This window comes from Schistosoma mansoni (assembly GCF_000237925.1).
Source record: "Schistosoma mansoni, WGS project CABG00000000 data, chromosome 2 unplaced supercontig 0108, strain Puerto Rico, whole genome shotgun sequence".
Lineage (NCBI taxonomy): Eukaryota > Metazoa > Platyhelminthes > Trematoda > Strigeidida > Schistosomatidae > Schistosoma > Schistosoma mansoni.
This window is the reverse complement of record NW_017385999.1, coordinates 933,250-955,790: the sequence shown is the minus strand read 5'-3', so window position 1 is coordinate 955,790 and position 22,541 is coordinate 933,250. Positions and strand designations below refer to the sequence as shown.

General features: G+C 30.2%; 1 protein-coding gene across 1 annotated transcript in view; it reads right to left on the bottom strand.

Annotated features, from left to right (window-relative positions):
- The window catches only part of Smp_140460 (hypothetical protein), a gene marked incomplete at its 3' end in the record, with an annotated part of 43,923 nt that continues 21,382 nt past the window's right edge, over window positions 1–22,541 (bottom strand). The window contains exons 2-3 of the mRNA XM_018791635.1: window positions 2,077–2,264; window positions 1–365 (exon numbers count right to left, since the gene is read on the bottom strand). Coding sequence (XP_018645240.1) covers window positions 1–365; window positions 2,077–2,264 — 553 coding nt within the window. The remainder of the gene's footprint in view (window positions 366–2,076; window positions 2,265–22,541) is intronic.

The following is a 22,541-nucleotide window of genomic DNA, read 5'->3' as shown; positions in this document are numbered from 1 at the left end:
TTAACGGTCCACCGATAATTGCCTTGATGTTGTATGAGATGAGTTTTCAACTGTTCGAGATGTACCTTCAACTGTTCGACTCGTCGTTGATGGCCTGTGCAAACAAGTTGATGAATAAGTTGGTGGAGGTGTGGATAAAGGACTAGCAAGTGCTTGAGAACTGTTAATATGAGCAACTAAGTCGGGTTGACTGTGGATAGTAAAATGTAAGGCTGGTTGACCATTTGAATTAGCTGAATAAAAAGAAAGTGGAGTTGGTGGAGGTGGAGCTTCGTCATTTGCTGGTGGACCAGTATTTACGCATTCTTCGTAGTTTGGTAATTTAGGTAGTGCAGATGGTGGGATGAAGTCAAACATTGGCATAGCTATGAAGGTAAAAAGAGAAAGAAAAAAGCTATTGAACTTTGTTTCTCAATGAATTATGAACTGATCTAATTTGATATATGTATGGGAATGTGTATTCACTGGAGTGTTATCCATATTGTTATCCGAAATCAATATAAATTTTTTTTCATATAACACGCAACATTTATTATCGTATCTCGTCTCACTATTGAAATGTTTCACTTTATACAGTTACAGTGAAAGGACAATTTCTTTTAGGGAATATATAATACATAATATATATATATACATATAATACATGAAAATATCCTATGCAAACATATGTAGCACCTATCGACAAAGGTTTTAATGCTTATTGTTTGTTTGAACAGTACAACTTGTTAATTATTTTTTAACAGACAAAAAAATATTATGGAACACTATGGTGAATATTTGACTCTTAGCTGCTGATATTCATTTATTAATAAAAATAGATTTCGAAATAGTGAAATGTTCACCGACTGTGTTTGAACTATTGAACTATATTAGAATATATTGCTACAGTGTATCAAACAGATAAAAAAGAGAACTCAACCATTCTTGTAAATCATTAATCTGGATGTATCACGATAGAATCTGATGAAAACCATTTGCACATTCATCTTAAATTTCATATTATGTGAATTTTCGAACTGTTAAAAAAGTGGCGGCAATCAAAACGTGAGATAGTTGTCTGCATGGTTGCACTCGAAACAAATAAACAAGATTCTGTCGCTGGATTATGGAATGCTCCATATAATCAAACTAAAACATCTTCATAAACTATTGAAGTCGGCATGATCATCTTTGATTGTGAGTAACCACAGTTCATGTATAAAAAGTCATTCAATTTACCCACAAAACTAGTGATACAAAAATAATCTATTCTATAACATATTATTTCAAGAATAACGCAAGTTATTGTTTGATAACACTTGAAATTAAAAAGGTTATTCTTCTGTTTTAACTATCAAATTTCATTTTACTTATGCAGCTAATATCCAGGCGTTAGCGTGAACTTTAAGTGCTTGTATTTAATATGCAACCTTATGCTAACAAATTCCAGCACCCCATTATCAGATTGTCTCTATCTTACGCCTGTGCTATTATCAATTCCTATCAATTGTTTTCATTATGAAACAAAGGTGCATTATATTTGTTTGCTAAATTGTCTATTCACATTTATCTCTCTGTTTCTCTTACACATCTTTTCACACACTCTACTCCTCATACATACCCAGCACACAAGATACCCATAAACTAGGTGAAATCTGGAAAAGATTGAATGCTACAAAATGAAATCCCTTCTGATTGACTTTGTTGACTACTCATAAGTAGATAGATTATTTTAACGTCATCAGTTAACAATCATGAGAATAGAACGACCTCACTTAAACTTAAAAATCGTTTCAAATATTAATATGTCCTAAAATATGTAACACGTAAACTGTCTCTTTCGCACAAGAGATTATTGTTTAATGCTATCCAATGAAGTGAAGGATACGCGTTTCATCATATTTGCGGCTTGTCGGAAAGATTAACATGAGTGAAATAAATGCGAGTGCTCAAATTTATGAATAATTTCCCAGATTATTCTGCGAAGTCCTACTGTTTCCTAACTTAAAGATTATATTCATCCCTATTGAAGAAAAGGCTTATTTAACCAAAGAATGAGTAAAACACTACCTACTCTATGCTAAAAAAGCGACTCACGGTACTCTCCAGGCATTCTGGCTGCACGAAATGCATCATCTGACTGTCTGTGAATATTCTCATTTGAACTAAAAAGCCAACAACGACAGCAAGAACAGTATCGATCACACTTATTCCATGGAAGACACAAAAGTAATAGGAATAAAACAAGTAATATAGCCAACACACCTAAGGTAGCTCCAGTTGCCCTGAAAAACATGGAAAAAAAGGAAAAAATGAGTAGAAAATGTGTATAAATTATTTTGCACCAACATTCTTCCCCGAAATATTCCTATATTCTTTAAGGTATATCAACATCAATTTATAGCTGTACGTTTATTAAAATGATTATGTAACTAAAAAGTTGTGTTTAAGGTGCAGAATATTAGTGAGTAGTTTGTTGTACATCCACTTTATTATAAAATGAATGCATAATAATTTAAAATTTTAATCTCTAACTGAGAATTAGAAAGTCTTTGTTGGTTGCTCTACCTTATCGATCGGTTCATAATTGTTAGGTTAACTGGCTTGATGTATGTTAGTGCCATTTGTTTTAAGTTGGTTTATTGGAGACAATTGATAAAATTCTTAGGTACAAGGTTGCATATCATATGAGGATCACTAGTAAGATATGTGTTCAATGTTAAAGACGACACTAGCCAACAAGCAGTTAAAACCATATCAAATAGTACATACTCTGAAGTTTTAATAGAGAGTTATTAGATGAATAGTCGATGACCTGAAATTTCGAATCCCAAAAATGATGTGTTTTATCGAATTAAAAAGAAATAGAGAAGAGAACAGATCTTCAAATAATTGATTATTTTTTTTGTTGAAAACAGTAGAAACAAGTGAGAATTTATGAAGCATAAACTTAATCAATAGGATGAATATAAAAATGTAAAGTTAAAAGACAACTAAAATTTTACCCAACATTTACATTATTAATGAAAACTCACATCCAATAAATTGTCTACAAACCTACAACTTCTAATTATTTCAAACATACAACCATATTAGATATCGATGATTTTATAATTACATTTGAAAATGATTAACTATAAAACAAAATCAGAAGGGGTTTTTGTGTGGATTTTAGTAATTTTATATAGTTGAGATCATGAATCCATTGAAGCTGGACCACCATGGAAAACCTGAAAGCACTGGACGGCCGTCTCGTCCTGTTGTGGGACTCCTCAGTGGAAGTGCGCATTCATGATCCCCCCTCTAGAGATTCGAACCCAGGACCTATCAGTCTCGCGCGTGAGTGCTTAACCACTAGGCCAGTCTAACTTTAACCAACTCACGAAATTGAGCAACCATTCATCAGTGTCTTCAGTGAGTTGATATCTCCTAACAGACCTGGTTGAACTCCACTGGTTACAGCTTCTCACTAGAACTCCAGGAAATACCTCATGGAGCCAGTCACTAGTGAGCATATGATCATTATCAGAAGAGGGTTTATGGAGGTTTTAGTAATTTTATGTAGTTGATCATGATCTTTACCATGTAAAATTATAAAACAAATCAAAAAATGATTCATTGAAACAATCATAAATTTTGTGAGTAATATTAACAAATTTAAACGAAAATCATTTTTTGAAGATTAGCTTGAATTTTCACAATATTTGAAATGTCATTTTGTTGTCAAAATTATTAACAAAATAGACTATTTGTTCATTACAGTTTATGTTTCGAAAAAAAAAGGATCCGAGTATTATTTCCCCCCGGGTTATTTATTATTTTCGAAGAGTAATTAATTGTAACATATAAATAAAATCATAATCATCTAAAATTCACTTTTGAAAATGATATACAATTATTCTATTAGAAATTGTTTCTAAAGTAGAAAAATTTTCATTTGTTAAATGAAGTTGCTATTCTCCATGAACTGTATTATTATAATTAAATTCTTAATTAATATTTTAATGATAAATATCTAATATCAGTTTACTGTAAAGGAAATCTTAAAATATATAAATATTATCAGTATAAGGTTGTGAAGATTGTTGAGGTTAGATTGATATTATGAATGGATCAATGTTAGATCATCATTGAAAACCTAGAAGGACTAGACAGTCGTTTCATCGTAGTATGGGACTCATCAACAATGAGCATATAAATATTATTTCTAAAAAACACAGCAATACAAATGTACTTTTAATAATAAACAATTAAATAATTTCGCTTAATATTTATAAACCTGATCAACTTAATAATAATAGCTAGTTTCACTCAAAATTTCTTTGAATCCTTTCAATGTCAGTACAACTTTAAGGAAGAAAGAAAAACAAATTTATAGATTTTAACTTGGTGAAAACAAAATAATAACATCTGTGGAGAAGTAAATGGAGTAAGGAAACAAACGTAAAGAGAGATATTTCACACGAGAACATGGAATAACACGTGTAAGTAGTTTATATTGTTTTAATTATTATTAAAATCAGCCTAATTTCAGTGACAAAAACATAGACAATTAGTTTAGTAACATTTATTCTTATGTTAATAATCATAAACATTTGCCAATGGTTCATTAAATATAACAATGATAGTTGAACATATACTGTTTATTTCCGTAACTCTGATCATCACACACACAAGCATGTGCGTGCACCGCATAAATGAAAGAAAATAAATGTTCACAATGAAATTGAGACTTTTTTAAAGCGATCTAGCCAAGTGTGTGTGTTCAACATGAAAAAACGTTTGTAATGTACAAATATCTTTTAGAAAGTTATTTTTAGGAAAGGATTGCTCTAGTTTTCCACTGATATCTTTGGCTGAGTAGGTGTGATAATTATGATAGGTGTCATCACTTAAAAGTTAAATAAGGGTTTGAATACTCAAGTTTTATATAAACGGGTTAGTGTCTCTGTTACTCTGAGATGGTGGAGAAGATTTGTAGCTCAGGTGGGTGATTTTGATGTAGGTTTGTTCTCTGAGCTGGGTGGTTTGGTCGTGGAGCTTTCATCGTCCTTCTGAACGACATCGTCAGCACCCGATTCAGGAATACTGTTAAAAATGTTTTCTGATAACGATAGTAGTGTAGTGCCGCCGTAGTTCTCACAATTGCTCAGATCTCCTTTTTTTGTTTATTGATGAGGTATCCTCCATTCCATTCTGTCGGCACTTGTTCTTCCTCCCAAATCCTCCTGAATAGAAAGTGGAGCATCTTTGCAGTAGCTTCTATGTCTGACTTCAATGCCTCGGCTGGTATATTGTCAAGTTATGCTGCTTTACCATTGTTGATTTGAATGATGACCATCCTGATCTCTTCGATCGTTGGTGAACTGACACCTAAAGGCCTCGCTTCGATTTTTGGTGGATGAAATGGAGCCGGCCTATTCACGAGTTTCTCAAAGTGTTCTACCCATCTGTTCCTCTGTTTTTGAATCTCAGTGATTGGCTTGTCATCTTTGTTCCTGTCTAATCTCACTGGTTTACTATGTTTCCCTGTCAGTTTCTTCGTCATGTCATATAGGTTCTTTCATATCTCCTTCTCTTGCATCTTTTCCCGCTATCTTTACGCAAGCTCTTCCATGTGTTTGTGCTTGATAGCTCTAATGCTTCTCTTCACTATCTTATATGCTTCAGTGCATTCAGCTTGTGTCTTGATTTTCTCTATTGTTGTTCAACTGTTGTTGATTTATGTCTTCTTCTTTTCTTGAGTCTTGTCTATGGTTTCGATAGAGATTCATACATTATGATGATGCTTCTTGCAGTCCAGGACCTCCTGACACGTTGAAGTTGAAGCCTATTTGATCTTTTTCCAACGGTCCTCCAGAGACTTTTTTTCAGCAGATCTCGTCAGGCTTGGAACCTGTTGTTAAGAAATATCTTGATTTCGTTGAGATTGTTAATATTTCGAAGTAAGGCTCTACTGAACCTTTGTAGTGATGTTTCCCTAGTTGTCCAGTTCTTCTTTAGCTTCAATTTTATCTTAACAACCATCAAGTGGTGATCGGAAGTTATGCCAGCTCCTCTTCTAGTCCTCACATCTTCCACTGACCTTCTGAACAATTTAGTGATGCAAATATGATCTATCTAGTTTTCCGTAGTATGGTGCGGTGGGACTCATGTAGCTTTGTGTATGCGTTTTCGAGGGAATATTGTGCTGCCTAAAAACATTTTGTTGAATATACATGGAATTGCAAGTCTGTCACCTTTTTAGTTCGTTTCTCCCAGTCCATATCGTTCCATGATATCTTCATATTCGGTGTTGTTCACTCCGACTTTGACGTTTAGATCTCCCATCAGGATTATCAGGTTCTTTCCTGGGAACTTCGCTATGACCGATTGCAGACTCTCGTAGAACTGATCTCTATCGTCGTCATTGCTATCATTGGTGGGTGCATGATACTGGATAATATTCATCGTAATTCCCTCCTTCTTTGTTTTTAAATGATGCTTTGATTCTGGGTCCATGAGATTCCCGCCCAATTAGTGCATTTCGTATTTCCTTGGACAGCATCAGCAACTCCCTGAGTGTGATAAGCATTTTCTCCTTTGTGACTAGAGTACAGCAGTATCTCTCCCGAATCTATCCTGTTCTGTTCAGCTTGCGTCCAATGAGTTTCACTTATTCCGATCATCGCTAATTTGTATCTCCTCATTTCCTTTGCTATTTGACTGGTCCTCTCGGTCACCCACATTGTCCGAACATTTCATGTACCTATATTAATTGTTGCTCAGGTTTTTAGATAAGGTACCAACCTCGTGAATTCCGAAGAATTTTGGCCTTCGTTATGAGGCGTCATAATTCTTCCCTCAACCTGGAGAGTAGAGTTTAAATAATTTAATTTGTTGAATCTGATTAGCGTTTTTATAGCAAGTTTTTTCCTACGGGATGAGGTTACTGACTCCGTGACCATCCCTCCTCCGTACCCGGGCTTAAGACCGTCAGTAGCCCTAGGAGAGCTATAGACGGAGTTGCTTTGATTGCTGGATACATGTGTTATTGGACGCTTCTTATCAAAATAGAACTTAGGACATATCAAAAAGACATTTTTTTCACTGGAAGCATTCGTCTTGCTGACGAAATCTACTTTATTAAATGAAATTTTACCGACAATTATTAAAAGAAATATGTCATTAGGCAACAATGATATATATACTTCTAGACCTTGAGATTTCTAATTCAACCGGTGATTTCTTGATATAACTATTGTTCAAACAAGTACAGTATCAACTGATAATTCGATTTTATTCATCAACCTTACTTTACATAAACGAAATAAATTTCTAATTCACACTACTAAGTATAAATAACACAAATATCTTTTATTCACTAAATGATCTTTTTAGAATTATATTTTATAAAAAAAAACACCATACTGTTGAAAAAGTACAGCTCACGTGATTGACTGACTTGACACTTATCAGACAAAGTCTTCAGCTTATATGTTTTGAAGATATTAATTAAATAATCGCAAATACATCGCCATAGATGCGGTTTCACACCCATAAAAATAAGCAATGTAGTATTTTTTAAATCTGTTTCGATTTTTATTTAAGAGCGTTTGACAAAGAAAACATATTACAGGTTTATTTTCTTTATTTGTCCTACTTTAATTAATGAATTTTGAAGTGCTCCTTAAAATAACAATAATAAATGTCCTGTTTCATTTAATTTAAATTGACGTCGTCGATGTTAGTAGCTTTTTGCCTACGAATACGAATGAAACGATAATAATGAGTTCAGCGTCAATCATTTACTTCATTTGGTTATTTTTAGGGGCAAATATTAGAAAAGCAATGCAATGAAATAATGAAAAGTATTCCACCACTTTTTCCTTTTAGTTGAGCCTTTTCTTATACTGCAAATGATTTGCTGTCATTAATAATTGCAGACGGTATTTAAAAATTTATTCCACTTTTCTATACGTTGTTCATCTAAACCTGCAATCGTATTCTCAGTCATATAGAACGTTACCTCCTCTTTAATAATTTTCATTCATAATGTCTATTGACAAAGATCTATCCGTAGCCTATATACGGCTATTCACCGGATAAAATTCGTTTCGGCAGAACTGGGTTCGAAATCGCACTGTAGTGTTAGTTATGATACTCGACCTTAAACAGTTGGTAAAATAGTCCTTAACTTGAATTACTGACATCATTTTTTAAAATTTGTAAGTAATTCTTGCCATCCTATTCAATGTGTTAATTAACATTACATGTATAAACCTGTACTTGGTGGATAAATGGCATTAAATTGTTTTGACTATTACGCGTTACTTACAAATAAGTCCTAGCCACATTAGATCTTTCCTTACACGAACTGACAAATCATTGGAGGGTGTTAGATAGAAAAATCATACTGTTAAATTGTATTATTGAAACCTTTAAAACTTAACAGTATAATACTTTAAATACGAATGAACTGTGTAGATGACAAAAACGCATTTACTAATTATTAAAGCTAAAAGGAATGAATAAAGATATATGGAACTCTAAGCCACTTGTCTGTATTATTGTCCATTTATCATCAACTCGATCATGTTTGACTACTGTTTACTTTTATTATTACTGACATCCTTATTTTGAAAATTATTTAACAATAAATTTGAAAATGATCTGTAGGCGAAAACCTAAATGTGTGTCATTGGCATACAATCTTTATGATTTTAGAAGTTGGATAAGAAAGTTGTTCAATACTTTAATATTCCCACTTATTTTCTGGTAAATTTTAATTTACAATTAAGGTTACTTTCAGTCGTAAATGTAGAATAGTGATAATGGATGTTCTAACTTTTAACAATAATTGAAATAAAATTACTGATTTATGAACAAGTAGCACCTATGTCTACAGTCATAACAAGTAGCATGCAAGGTATGATAATATAGCAAAATAAATAAGCTTATGAAGAAATCAGTAAATCTCTAAACTTTCTGTTATTGTGAAATAAATTTCAGACTGGAATATCAACAAAAATAGGTGAGAAACTTATTTTTATTAAAAACATGCTTAATTCGCTTTTCCCAAGGTTGGATTTAAACCCATTTCCTAAAGCTCAGTCGACATAAATTCTAGTGAGTGTCATTTCATTTTTATTTTTCAGTTTTATGGTTTGTTACTTCATATCAATTTTTATAAAGTTATCAGGAGTCGCTAAGAAGTCAAAAATATTATTGTATCTGTTCAAACCATATCTCAGTCAGAGAGGGAGACTATTAAAATGAGATTCCTCTACTATCTTAACTGAAGTAAACCTTAACATGTTTCAATGATCACTCAACATACTGAGATATTCAAACCACAGTCTCGTTATCTGAAAAACTATGTATCTGGAATAGACGTTACTTTTTTGTTCGGTTTCAAAAAATATTGTCCAAAAAGTTAAAAAAATGATCATTTCAAGGCATCGTTACCAGCTTGCTTTTTGAACATACCTTATTGATTTCTACCCTAACATATAGTAGTAACAATACATCTGTTGCTAAGCAACCTAAATTCAAGAAATGTTGAGTCATTTTTGTTGCATATTACAGAAAAATATTGAAAGAGGATAAGTAACGACTGTAAAGATGTTTCACTTAACTATGTGTAAGTTATTTCCTTGAAAAATCGTGCACCAGATTGCCAGGCGAAACGTTGGATTCACTTCAAATTCATTCACTGAGATTTTACAAATATATTATTCCTATTTAATGTATGTGTGAGATACATGGTGAGAATTAAGAGTAATCCACTCTCTCTTTTAAAAACAATTTCCCAAATATTATTGAAGATCAAAGCAGGTGATCTTTAATTGAACAAGGTACTTGAGTTAATGAACAAATGGTTCAGACTGAATAGATTGACTTACTAGTTCGATGAAATAATATGAGTGGTAAAATCTTTATGTTGTATGGTGATGAAAATATGTCTTAAATTAAACTAAGTACCGATTAAAAAGCTTTTAAATGAATTTTATTTTTTAATTTGAAATAGAAATCCGTTATTCGTGTAGTCAACTAACTTAAATTGTAGTGATATTGGATGGAGTTTAATTTGACTTTATATTTAAGATGTTTAATGCTGTATTCTAAATCTGTGGCTTGAAAGATTTCTTATAGATTTTGAAAATTAAAGGTCCTAGGTTTAATCTCATATGCAATCACAAGTGCACACTGAAGGAAATTACTGAATCTAGGGCAACACAGCTGTTCAATGCATCACATTATTATTTTTTTATAACCTGAGTACAGCGAAGATTAACTAACAAAATAACTGAATAATCGTAAAGAGTATATCTCATTTCGTTTACATTAATAGAAACAAACTGTTTAAAATAATCATTAAATCTTGAAAATCCAGGAAGTCTATGATAAAACACTGAGATAACGATAAAATGTAATCAGAAATAGTGTATACATACCGAAATAAATTCTATCAAATATCACCGTGTCATAAATATATTAACAGCATTAATATGATGAGAAAAAGACCTGACAGTTTGGATTGTGAATGACGTACGAAATCGATTTTTTTCAATCGTCTATGATATGTAATGACATTTTACGGAAATTGTTTATCATTTGTGATTGCTGGTTATAGCCGTTTACCTTTATGAGACTATACATCTATAATCATAAAGTTTGTCACTAAAAAAACTTAAAGTCAAATATTACTCAGCTTAATTTATACAAATGTAGCTGTCTGTTAATATTGGTGTATAAAAAATGCGTATTTAACATTTCGATGTTATTGCTTACCTAGTTAACATTTGAACTAAGATTATTGCATGATCAAAAATAAATTTCATTCACATACTTACTTATTTACTTATGTCTGTTGGCCCTCATACAGGAGCATAAGCCACACATCAGCATTCTCCATCCAATTCTGTCCTCAACAATCCCTTCCAGTTGCTATTCATCCTTCTCATGTCTGCTTCAAATTCCCGACCCAATGTGTTACTTGATCTTACACTTTTCCGCTACCCTCCAGGATTCCAAGTTAGCGCTCACCTCGTGATTCAGTTTGATGATTTCCTCAATGTGTGTCCTATCCAATTCCAATGTCTTTTCCTAATGTCCTCTTCAACTCAAAGCTAGTTTGCTCTCTATCATAATAGGCCTTTGGTGATGGTATCCAATCAACTAACATTGAGTATCTTACGTAGACAATTGTTTATAAATGCTTGTACAGTTTTGATGATGGTTATAATAGTTCTCCAACGTTCAGCTCCATACAGTGGAACCGTCTTGAAGTTCGTATTGAAGATTGTGACTTTGATATTAGTTGACAATTGTTTTGAGTTCAATGTATTCTTCAACTGTAGGAATGGTGTCCTTGCTTTGTCAATCCTTGCATTTACACCTGCATCAGATCCTCCTTCTTCATCGATGATGCTGTCTAGGTACGTGAAATATTCCATCCCTTCCAGAGTTTCTCCATCATGTGTGATTGGGTTTGTGTCCTCTATGTCGTTTGTTTTTCCTTTGTGTATTTTGAGGCTTACTGATGCAGAGGTTACTGTTACAGTGTTTGTCTTCATCTGCGTTCGTTGTTGTGTATGGGAAAGGAGGACTAGGTGATCTGTGAAGTCTAAATCGTTCAGTTGCATGCAAGCTGTCGATTTTATTCCATGCTTACTTCGAGATGTGGGGGTCTTTATAATCCAGTCAACCACCAGAAGGAAGTGAAGAGGAGAGAGTAGGCAGACTTGTCTGACTCCGGTGCTCACTTGGAATGCATCTGTCAACTATCCTCTATGTACGATTTTGCAGTGTCGTTTGTTGTATGAATTTTGTGTGATATTGACGGTTTTCTCAGCTACTCACTCCATAGTATCGAAGAATATTCCATAATGTTCAGCTATCCACACTGTCAAAGGCGTTCTCATAGTCAATGGAGTTGATGTATATTGATGAGTTTCATTCAATTTATTATAAGTGAATGGAACTCGTGTATACATTCGTGTGATTTATGCATACGCCATTTATTTTAATAATCCATGAATTTCATTGGTTATTGTGAATACGATTCATTGGAATAATGACATTATCCTATTAAATAGACATTATTAATCAATATCAGTCTAATAGAATGATAGATACCTATTAGTTTAATGCTTTACACACGTTTCTTTCATAGTTTTAAAATAGAGAGAATTCCGTTTTGAACATTATTAATGCATAAAATCTATTATTATTATTATAAGCAAAGATGGATAGTGGCTAGCAGTGGAATCCAGGATGCGCGTTTCGTGCTAGCTACTATCCTTCTTTGCTTATGATGCTTGTGAATCAAGGTTATATTGAGGCAATATGTACAGTATGCACATATGCCAATAGGAGACTGATCAATTGTAGTCTTAAACATCAATGGGAAGATTCAAACAAACAATACCAAGTGAATGTATTATTATTATTGTTAAGTTACATGTGGTGTATGAGTATTATAGTTTAAAACAACCATTGTTTCATGTTTCATATGCTTGACTGAATTTAGACATCAACTGGGAGTAGTTTCTACTTTTTTTCTACATTAATTCAATACGGGTCATCGATATCTATCGATCAAGTCTACAAAAATGTATGTACATATATGTTCTATTTGAATGGATTAACTTACCTGTATTCTTATATTTATCATTATTGTTTTTCATTTGATCAGTTTTTGACCTTAATAATTCAGTATTTCTTTATAAGAATAATATTAAGTTGATTTTTATTTAAAACGTATCTAATCGGGACATAGAGGTAAGGTTACATGAATTTGAAGTAATATTAAATGTAATAAATTAAAATGTTGGTCGATTGAGTTTTCTTTAAAATAAACTGGTAGTTTCATCACTACAATGAATACTGTTTGTTAGAAATAGTAGTAATATTAACCAAAAAACACAGAAAAAATAATTATTATTTCATTGTGGTTTTGACTAGTTTCTTAACCATAGCAGTAACTACTGATATTCAATTATGATAGCAATTCTTAAGTATCATCGCAAGAAATAAGCGATGATGGAGCGATTTATCATACTAACTGGATTCAAAAATATGAATTTGTGAATGTTAGATTAATACGTTAAGTACAACAACTTTGCTTCGAAGCATGAGATCCTTTTATTCAATTCCTAATAATGCTTTGAGTCTCCAGTGATGAGGGGCTTAATAATGACTGTGGAAGTAAAGATAAATCATAATTTGAACTTAAAATTCAATGACGTCCTAAGCCTTCATATATTTATTGTTATTAAGAGCAAAGTTTACCTTAAAGATCAAGGAAACGGGAAAGGAAATTACTGGTAATAATTCTACCAAAGCTTTTTACTACTGATAATAAATTGTTATGATGTTTGAAAGTAACTTTTACGTAATAACTATGTATCGAATAAACTTTAGGATTAGTAACAGTCATCTTTTTATGTGAAAAAGTTTAAGACAGAATGAAAAAAACTTTCACCTTTATTAATTAATTATTATCAGAAGGGGTTTTGCGAATATTATAGTAAACTTATTATTTGAGATTATGAATCAATTGGAGCTAGGCCACCATGGAAAACCTGGAAGCACCAGACGACCGATTCGTCCTATTATGGGACTCCTCAGCAATGCTCATCCATGAGGAGTTCCATAATAGGACGAAACGGCCGTCTAGTGCTTCCAGGTTTTCCATGGTTGTCTAGCTTCAATTGATTCATAATCTCAACTATTACAATTAATTATTAATTTATTAAATTATATAAATCAGTTAATAATGAAATCCAATTCTAATTGATAAAAAAATGTTAATATGATATCAAATCAGTAGATAATATAAATCTTTATATCTTAGTGACTTCATGTATTAAATCATTCATTCTATTATTATGTTTTTAATTTTGCGCCTTTCTTTTCTTTAATTCATCATTAAAATACACTGACAATTGATGTGAATGGTATTAAGATGGACTGATTATACCCCTTCTTTTTTAAAAAACGAAATGAAACGTGGTTTTGTGATGGATTAAGCATTAATTTTAAAAATAGTTCTAATTATATGGATAATAATCTTTTATTCTATTTTGTAAGCACGTCACAACAAATTCATTATTTATATTAAATAAATGTAGATTAATAATTTCATCAAAACGAATAGATTAAGTTTTTTTCTGAAAAAAAAAAGATTTTTCAGATTTACTTACGAAGGTCAGTCTTTAAAACAATATAATGGAATATCAGTATAAAGCAGAAGAAAAAAGAAACGGAGAGTATTAATGATCTTTTCAATTGAATCAAGACGATTTTCTTTCACTGTTTTTATCCCATGTAAATTGGGATAAATAAAAATTAGTAGTATCAAATTATTTACAGTTTTTTTTATGTTATTCTTTCTGAGAAAATTAAAAAGTTTGTTTTTAAGCACTGAAATATCGAATATCTTGTTATTTTAGCTGGTGTATAAAATTAAAGTTCATTTAGTTCAATGAGAACGAAGAGAAAATTTTTCGTTGACAATGAAATTTTATCGGTAACTGTACTGTAACTATAACAGATCCATTTCTAGGAAAATGTTAATAAAGTAATAGGAAGGGAGCGTACAAGATAAAAATCTTGTTGATAATAAGAATGAAATAATTTTCTTGAGTACATTTAGTGTATAGGTATTTGTCATTCGTCTCATGATATATATATTCACCTTAAATGAGTCATATATATTATTACTTAAAGCATACTCATTAAAACTATAGTCGAGTGTTTGTTTCATTTAGGTAAGCTATATCGTTTTTCATAACTCATTCAATTAAGTTTCAAACCAGGGACCTAGTGACTACGTGTTTTAGTTTTGAAGATGATCTAGTCTATTATGATAAACTCAATTATCAATACTGTGTATCAATCTATCAATCACAATTAATTTAATCAATAAATATGATAACGTTTAGAGAAAAAGTTTTCTTTAGTAGCTAAATCTTTACAGAACCACTTGAATAGATAAAGAGTATAAAATTGGCAAAAGGTAGGTGAAGTGCTAGATAGAACTACTTACAAAGTTTAATTTGAAGATATGTGATTACATTATGCGATTTTTTTCATCAAACAAACTAAACATCAATAAATTCTACAGATTAGGACTGAACAGTACAGTTAGTTATTTGTTAGTTAACAACAATTTGAGTAAATCAATTAACTAGTCTGTTCAGAAATTTTTCTCCAGTAATCATTCACAATGCTGTTTTCATATTAGAAGAAAGTGACATTTTTGGATATTGTCTATGACTTGTTTTAACTCCGGAGATATTATGTCACCCATCTTATTCTCCAAAGTAAAAAGCCAAAAATATTGCATTTCATCACCAGATTTTATGCTCTATTCCATATATACGAGAAAATTCGTAAACATTCATAAGAATCGATATGGTACATTAAACTCCTATTCTTCATTCACAAGAGATATTTATTTTATTCCTAAGCTTTTTTATTTAAAACAATATCTTTGTTGAATAATCTTTTTTGTGAAAGTCATCCGCAAATGTTTTTGCGAAACATGCTATAGAATTAGTGGTTGATGTATTCATAACAAAAATCCCATAATATCGCTTAGTATATTGTTAAGATTGCTTAATTATTAATGAATTAAAAAGGTTATTATTATTGGCATACAATTCTAATATTTCATTATGTCAGCAAGATTAGATGATGACTGTTTGAACTAATCCGCTATTATACTTTACATCTCATTAATTGAATAAAATGTTCATATAATTATCTATTATTATACAGATTTATTATTAAATATATTATATTTAAAAAAATATTCTGAATATGGCGCCAAATTTGAAATGCAGTCATATACATAAAAATAAACTTAGTAACAAGAAACTCTAGTATCCATGTTAAATTAAACTTCACAAATAAAAGTTAAGTAAATAACTCATTTTGAAAGAAACAAAACAATAATATAATTTTTATCATCAAACGATTCCATGTGTATACTTCATTTTTAAAAACAATACTAAGTTTAAGAGATGAAATAACGACAACTAAAAGATATTGATTATCAACAAGGTTTATTATTCAACACCACCAAATTATAAAGAACTCAATATGAGTTGTAATGTCACAAAATATCATTATGTATTCAAATTTAAAAGGAATATATGTATTAGTAACCACTATTCACCAATGTTATAGTTATTTACTGAGATAACTCTTGAAATGATAAACGATGACTAATGGATTCTAATTTAATATTCTAAGAACAAAATCTGAAAAGTTTAGTTTTGATTGTCGATAAGGTCACAGATATACAATGTTGCAAAGATTTAGAAACTAGCTGTCTATTAGTGTCTGATTTACAATACTTCTACAAAAAACTGATATCGATTCACTGTAATACGTAATTTCGAATAGTAACATTCAGTCTATAAATTAATTATAAATTAAATTTCATATACGAAGGGGGTTTTGTGGAGATTTTAGTAATTTTGTACAGTTCAGATCATCAGCCAATTGAAGCTAGACCACCATGGAAAACCGGGAAGCACTAGACGGCCGTTTCGTCCTATTGTGGGTTAAGCGTCGCGCAAGACTGATAGGTTCTGGGTTCGAAACTCGTGAGGCGGGATCATGGATGCGCACTGCTGAGGAGTCACACAATCGGATGAAACGGCCGTCCAGTGCTTCCAGCTTTTCCATAGTGGTCTAGCTTCAATTGACTCATGATCTCAACTATATGAATTTCATATAGTTTAATTCTTATTCTCCAATAGTTTCATTTGATCAAATTTGTTTTTCAAAAATCGTCACACTTTAAAACTCACAAATTGAAATAAATATTTATTTGAATAACCTGTTCTTTTTTTGTTTAACTGATTTAATTAACTGTGAATAAATGACTAGAAAAATGAGCAACACCCAAATCGATCAGCTGATCAGCTGATTTAACGATCATAACTTAATTGCCTACTATAACTACTACCAATACTACCATTTGTATTCATATAACAATAGTATCAACTACACCAGCACTAATTTTACCACAACAAACAATATTGACTAACAAATATATTTTGCATTAAAACTAGTTATAATAAAACACTTCCAAATCATTTATAAACTCATGATTATGTAAGCATCTGTTTACTAAATAAGATTTTTTTATTTGATAACAAAGTAGTCATCTGATTATTTGTAATTCATATATATGTAAGCAGTAAATAAACAAAATTTTAGTTTGATGGAAGTAAATAGATCAGTTGTTTTTTTTTAATTTTATTTTGTAAGCATAGTAGATCTTATTGTAAGTAGAATACTTTGTTACTGATCCGTTGTTTTATTCATTCATATGAGTGAACGTGTTAGTTAGTTATCATCAAAGTATATCTTCTTCTAATTTACTTTAAATCATAGCGAGATAAGGAGTGAAAAATCCTTAATTAAACTTTGTATGGAAATATTATTCTACATGATACTTGATATTCCTTTTGATAATGATTACTTAGTAACAACTAGTCATTACTAACAAACTAATCATACTTCTTAATAGACTAACTTTTAAAAAATGTTTTATTGAAATTATTCTATTTTGATTGTTTGAAATTAGGACCGAAAAATGAATCAAAAATTTGATTTTCCATGTAAATTTCACCATTATGTCAAAAAAAAATAAAAATATTAACGATCCTATAATTTAAATTGATTGTTACGTAATGCCGATAATGACCATTCCTAGTCACCTATAGTTTGCTTGAATTCGTCGTAAAACATTTAGGATATATATATCTTTCCTTGATACTAAGACTAAATTTATCATACTATCTGAAAAGCTTAATTTTTAATTTACAACCAAAATTATATAAAGGGTAAGATGAACCAACATGTTTTATCATATCTCTTAGTATCATGTACTTCACATCAGAATTTATTTATGTTCGAATTCAGAATTAGTACACTATATTGAACATTCATTTGGTTTTGAAATTAGTATAAAAATGAATTTGTAAACACTGGCTTGCTCTAAGACTTTCCAGTGAGAAGTAAATAGAAAACATTATGTTTATACTCTGATGCAACTTATCCTTCAATAGACTGACTCAACTACATCCTGCAATAAATAAATCGAAAATTATATATTTGGAGTAGATAAAACTGAGGAAATCGTAATTGCACTACTTGTAATAAATGTTAATGTCTAAAGACATTAGGTATATGTGACTAATCGTCAAATGGTAAAGGTATATAAGTTGTCAGTCTGTATTCTAATTTTTATGCATATTATATTACGTACATTTTATTGTTTAGTCAAAAAAAACTTTTGATTCCCTTTATTTCTTTATCAAAATTCATGATACCAATCTGAGAATTAGTTTCTAGCTCTTTTGAAATTTGTTGACTAAGTGTTTGATCGAATTTTCAATCTGAACTTAAGCATATTAATATTAAAATTTAAATAAGATGTCTGTTTATTTCACTAATAAAAATGCGTAGGACATAGTTATATCCTTTGTAGATTCCTTTAAGTTTAACCTGTTTACAAAAATATTTTTTATAGAACCTGCTGTTTCCGACGATCCTGTCAGAATATTAAACAGAATACCTTTCATTTATAAAAGTCAAAATTAGTTCTTTATCCATTTTTTTCAATTAGAACATCCTTTTTTATTCACCATAAATTGTCTTAGGAAATAGTAATTAGTTATATTAAACTTTCGATTTAATACAGTTATTTAAAACCGTCTGCTGAACAATTAAAGTAATTTATTAAACAAATTCAGATTAAACTAATGAGGACTGAACTACTCAGAGTAAATATGTGCTTGTTTCATAAGGTAAAATAAAAACGTCTTCCGGTACTTATCGCAAAAGAAAGTAGTCATACCTTTGATACATTTCCAACAAACAAATCTTACTCCACTGTGCTGTTTTAACATAACGTTAAGCTAATCGTAATCAACTAAAGAAAGCTACTACATCATTAAATAAAATAAAGACATCTTAGCAGAGAAAGTTTTCTTACAGAAAATCTCGTTTACAATCAAAATCAGTTATTTTCTTTACATAGGAGTCTATAATAAAAATAAAGTTACTGCATCATTTGATAGGATGTCTGTTTACAAAGAAATATCATCATACAAATAAGAATGAACTGAATATTGTCAGAAAGATTAAAACGTAATCTTTATACCTAAATCAATCGTTTATTAAAAACTAGTATATATATTTTAAACTGCAAGACTATAAAATGAAGTTTAAAGGTAGAAGAAAAACTGATATGGTTATAAAAAACTTGCGTAGACATTCAGGGATCGTCTACTACGAATAAATATTAAAATATACACTTGTAAGAATATTTCTAAATTGAAAATTACTTGAGGATATTAGATTACAAGCACTTGATGGCTTTATCATTTGACAAGATGACAAGCTTTAAATCAAAAACTTACCATATAACACATACAATGTATATGAAATTCAAAACACAGCTAATCTAAAATGTTTTATCAATGGCTTAATTCCGAATGTTCATTTATTGTCATAGATTTCTTTATTTTAGATTTATTTATTTAAAACGTTTTGTAACCACGTTTAACTATAAATTTTTGCAGTCTAATGTGTTCTTTATGAATGCATTTACAGGAGTTCGTAGATTTTCTCCTCCATTACAAAGTAACTCACACAGAAAACATCAATTTATGAAAAATGATGTCATGAGCCGAAAGACGATCGTACTAATTTACAGATCGGTTGAAATTAAAGTCAAACACTATTCAAAATTTTTGTATATATCTTTCTAAATATGGACAAGTTAAGTAATTATAAAAGAAGGATTTTGCATAAAATTTGCATATTTTTTACTGATATGTTCATATGGTAATCAACTACATGTTACTGAATAAAGCGAGAAATATTATCATTATCATTATAACGTTTTCTTTCGAATATTCTTGAACATGAAGGCATATCAGGTGTCTGAACAGTAACTCTTTAATGACATCAGTATATCATTTTGCCTAATGAATGATACATCTACAAAAGTAAGTAAAAATAAATTACAGTCATCATTCAACTCACTCAAATTATTCAAAACATATTTTGGACTTTCTCAAATAAAACATTTTAACTGAAGTCTATGATAAAATATTTTCTAAACTATTGTCATGAACTTCTAGGCTTGTATTGTTTATCATAAATAAAATTATATACATACAGTCAGGCTTTCCGAGAAAAAAAAGTATAAATATAAACCTACTAATTAGGTGTAGCACGTAACAAATAAATTTAAACAGAATAACACATTGTAAGGCTAAATCGAGGCAATACGCACAGTATGCACATATGCCAGTTAGAGACTGACTAGTTGCAGTCCTAAACATCAATGGGAAGATTCAAACAAACAATACTAAGTGAATTTAGAATAACACATTATTTAAATCTAACAAAAAAACTAGATAAACACAAACAAATCTAATACTATTAATAATAAAACATGCTATATATTAGATAAATACATACCAGTAAGAAAACATGGGAATTAATTCTATGATACACAATTTCACCGTTCCTTTATAGTTAACTCTCCTGACAATGTTTCCAAATGTGATAGATGAGTTATTCAATTAATGATGACAATGATGTAATCAAAAAATCCATTTCATTTCATAACTTGAAAATTTATACACATGATATTTATATACATATAAGCATGTGTACGTTATCAATAATCAGTAGTATATACAAGTATGAAACATCATAAATAAAAAATTCATTCACAAATTGAATAATAATACTACTGAAATGAAATTGATGAAAAAAGTTTTCAAAATTTTTATCATCACATTTATTCTAATGAGTCTTTTATATGTTATTCAAACAAATCAAATTGTTTTGTTTAAAATGATAATAACCAATCATATTAAACCTTAAAGTTAATTGATAATTTTCAGAACAAATAATTAACAATAGAATACTATATAAATCATTCAAGAGTTGCCTATTATCTTTTATAAAACAAGTGTGCTGATAAGTAGTTTTATATTTACGTTTAACATTTATGTGTAGGTTCAAATGAGTGTACATCCACAAATTTAATAGGATGATTGTCTTCACTATTTAATAAGTAGTATAACGTTAATAGTTTTCTTATATATTAAATTATGAATTGCGACAAGTAGATAAATACTATTGATTCACTTTCTTTACTTATACAATTGAATTTAACTAAATGGTTTACCTACCATATTAAATCCACTACAGCTTCATACCGAAAGAAAATTGTATAGTTTGTATTATATCAATTATTATTCACGTGACAATTTAATTCAAGTCATTTACCAAGAATAGAATTACGTACTACATTTCCAGTGATACTGTTTGTGTTAGATTGAATTCTTAATATAAAACATGTAAAGCACAACAAATTTCTTTCGGTCATAGATATCTATATCTATTTAGCGATGATAAGATGATAAATATTTTCATTAGAAATAGTAAGTGACAGGGCTTGATAAATGAGTTTTAACATAATCAACTCTTGTTTTGTTTTTTTAAAGGGCAGATAAAAAGTAAAATGATCCATGGTGTTCTTGGAATTTTTTTCATCATTCAGCTTTACTGAGACGTGCAACTTTTTTATGATTGAGTGTGACAATTTACTAAGTTTATCATATGTAAACCCTTCAGTTAAAATAAACTCAGAGTGATCTTTTCATTGAAGTATTTAATGTATTTAGAACAAAGTTGGTGAAGTGATTCAACAGGAATTTTTATATACAGTCATTATCGAATACAACAAAGTACATAAAACAGTCTAAAAAGATAATCAAATATAAACCATATATTTATACAGATATGAACGAAATATTTGTTTTATCCTCGAAGAAAAATTAACTGGAGACAAAATATGGATAATAAAATAGTCGGTATATTCAAACTTTCAACAGATCAATGGGAATAAGTTTATAAAATCTGGAAAGTAGAAGAAACTGTTGCAACTGTAACATTTCTATGGGCATAGACTTTAAGTATGGTGTTTGAGAGTATGCTTAAAAGGAAATAGGTTTCCGTTCTAACAGGTATAGACTACCGGGTTGGAGTCTTCATTGTTATCATGAGGAATAATTAGAGACTTTGAATGACATGGCTAAAAATCGTTTGCAATGACGAAAGTGCATCTACTGTTTATATTTACTTAGATTCTAAATTCATAAATTATTCAGAATTTGTTTTATATAAAAAATTTATATTTTCTCTGTCTTCCTATAGTTCTTAAGTTAATAAATTCCTCATAATCCTCCTCACTAATGCATATTTTCTTTAGTCATATCTTTAATGCCTAATCTTTTTTATAAGCCTAGTATTGTTAATACCTCTACGACTCTGAGGTTCTCCCTAACTGTTTCATCTTGCTGTCCTTATAGAATATGGGAACTTCAACCGATGTATACACGTACCAGGTCATGTATTCCGTTTGACCGATTTAGTATTTATTAATAACTTCCGTGTTAATTCTACTGAATCTTATATTCAGTCTGATGCATAAAATACAATATACAGTTTAAAAGTCATTGTAAGCTGGT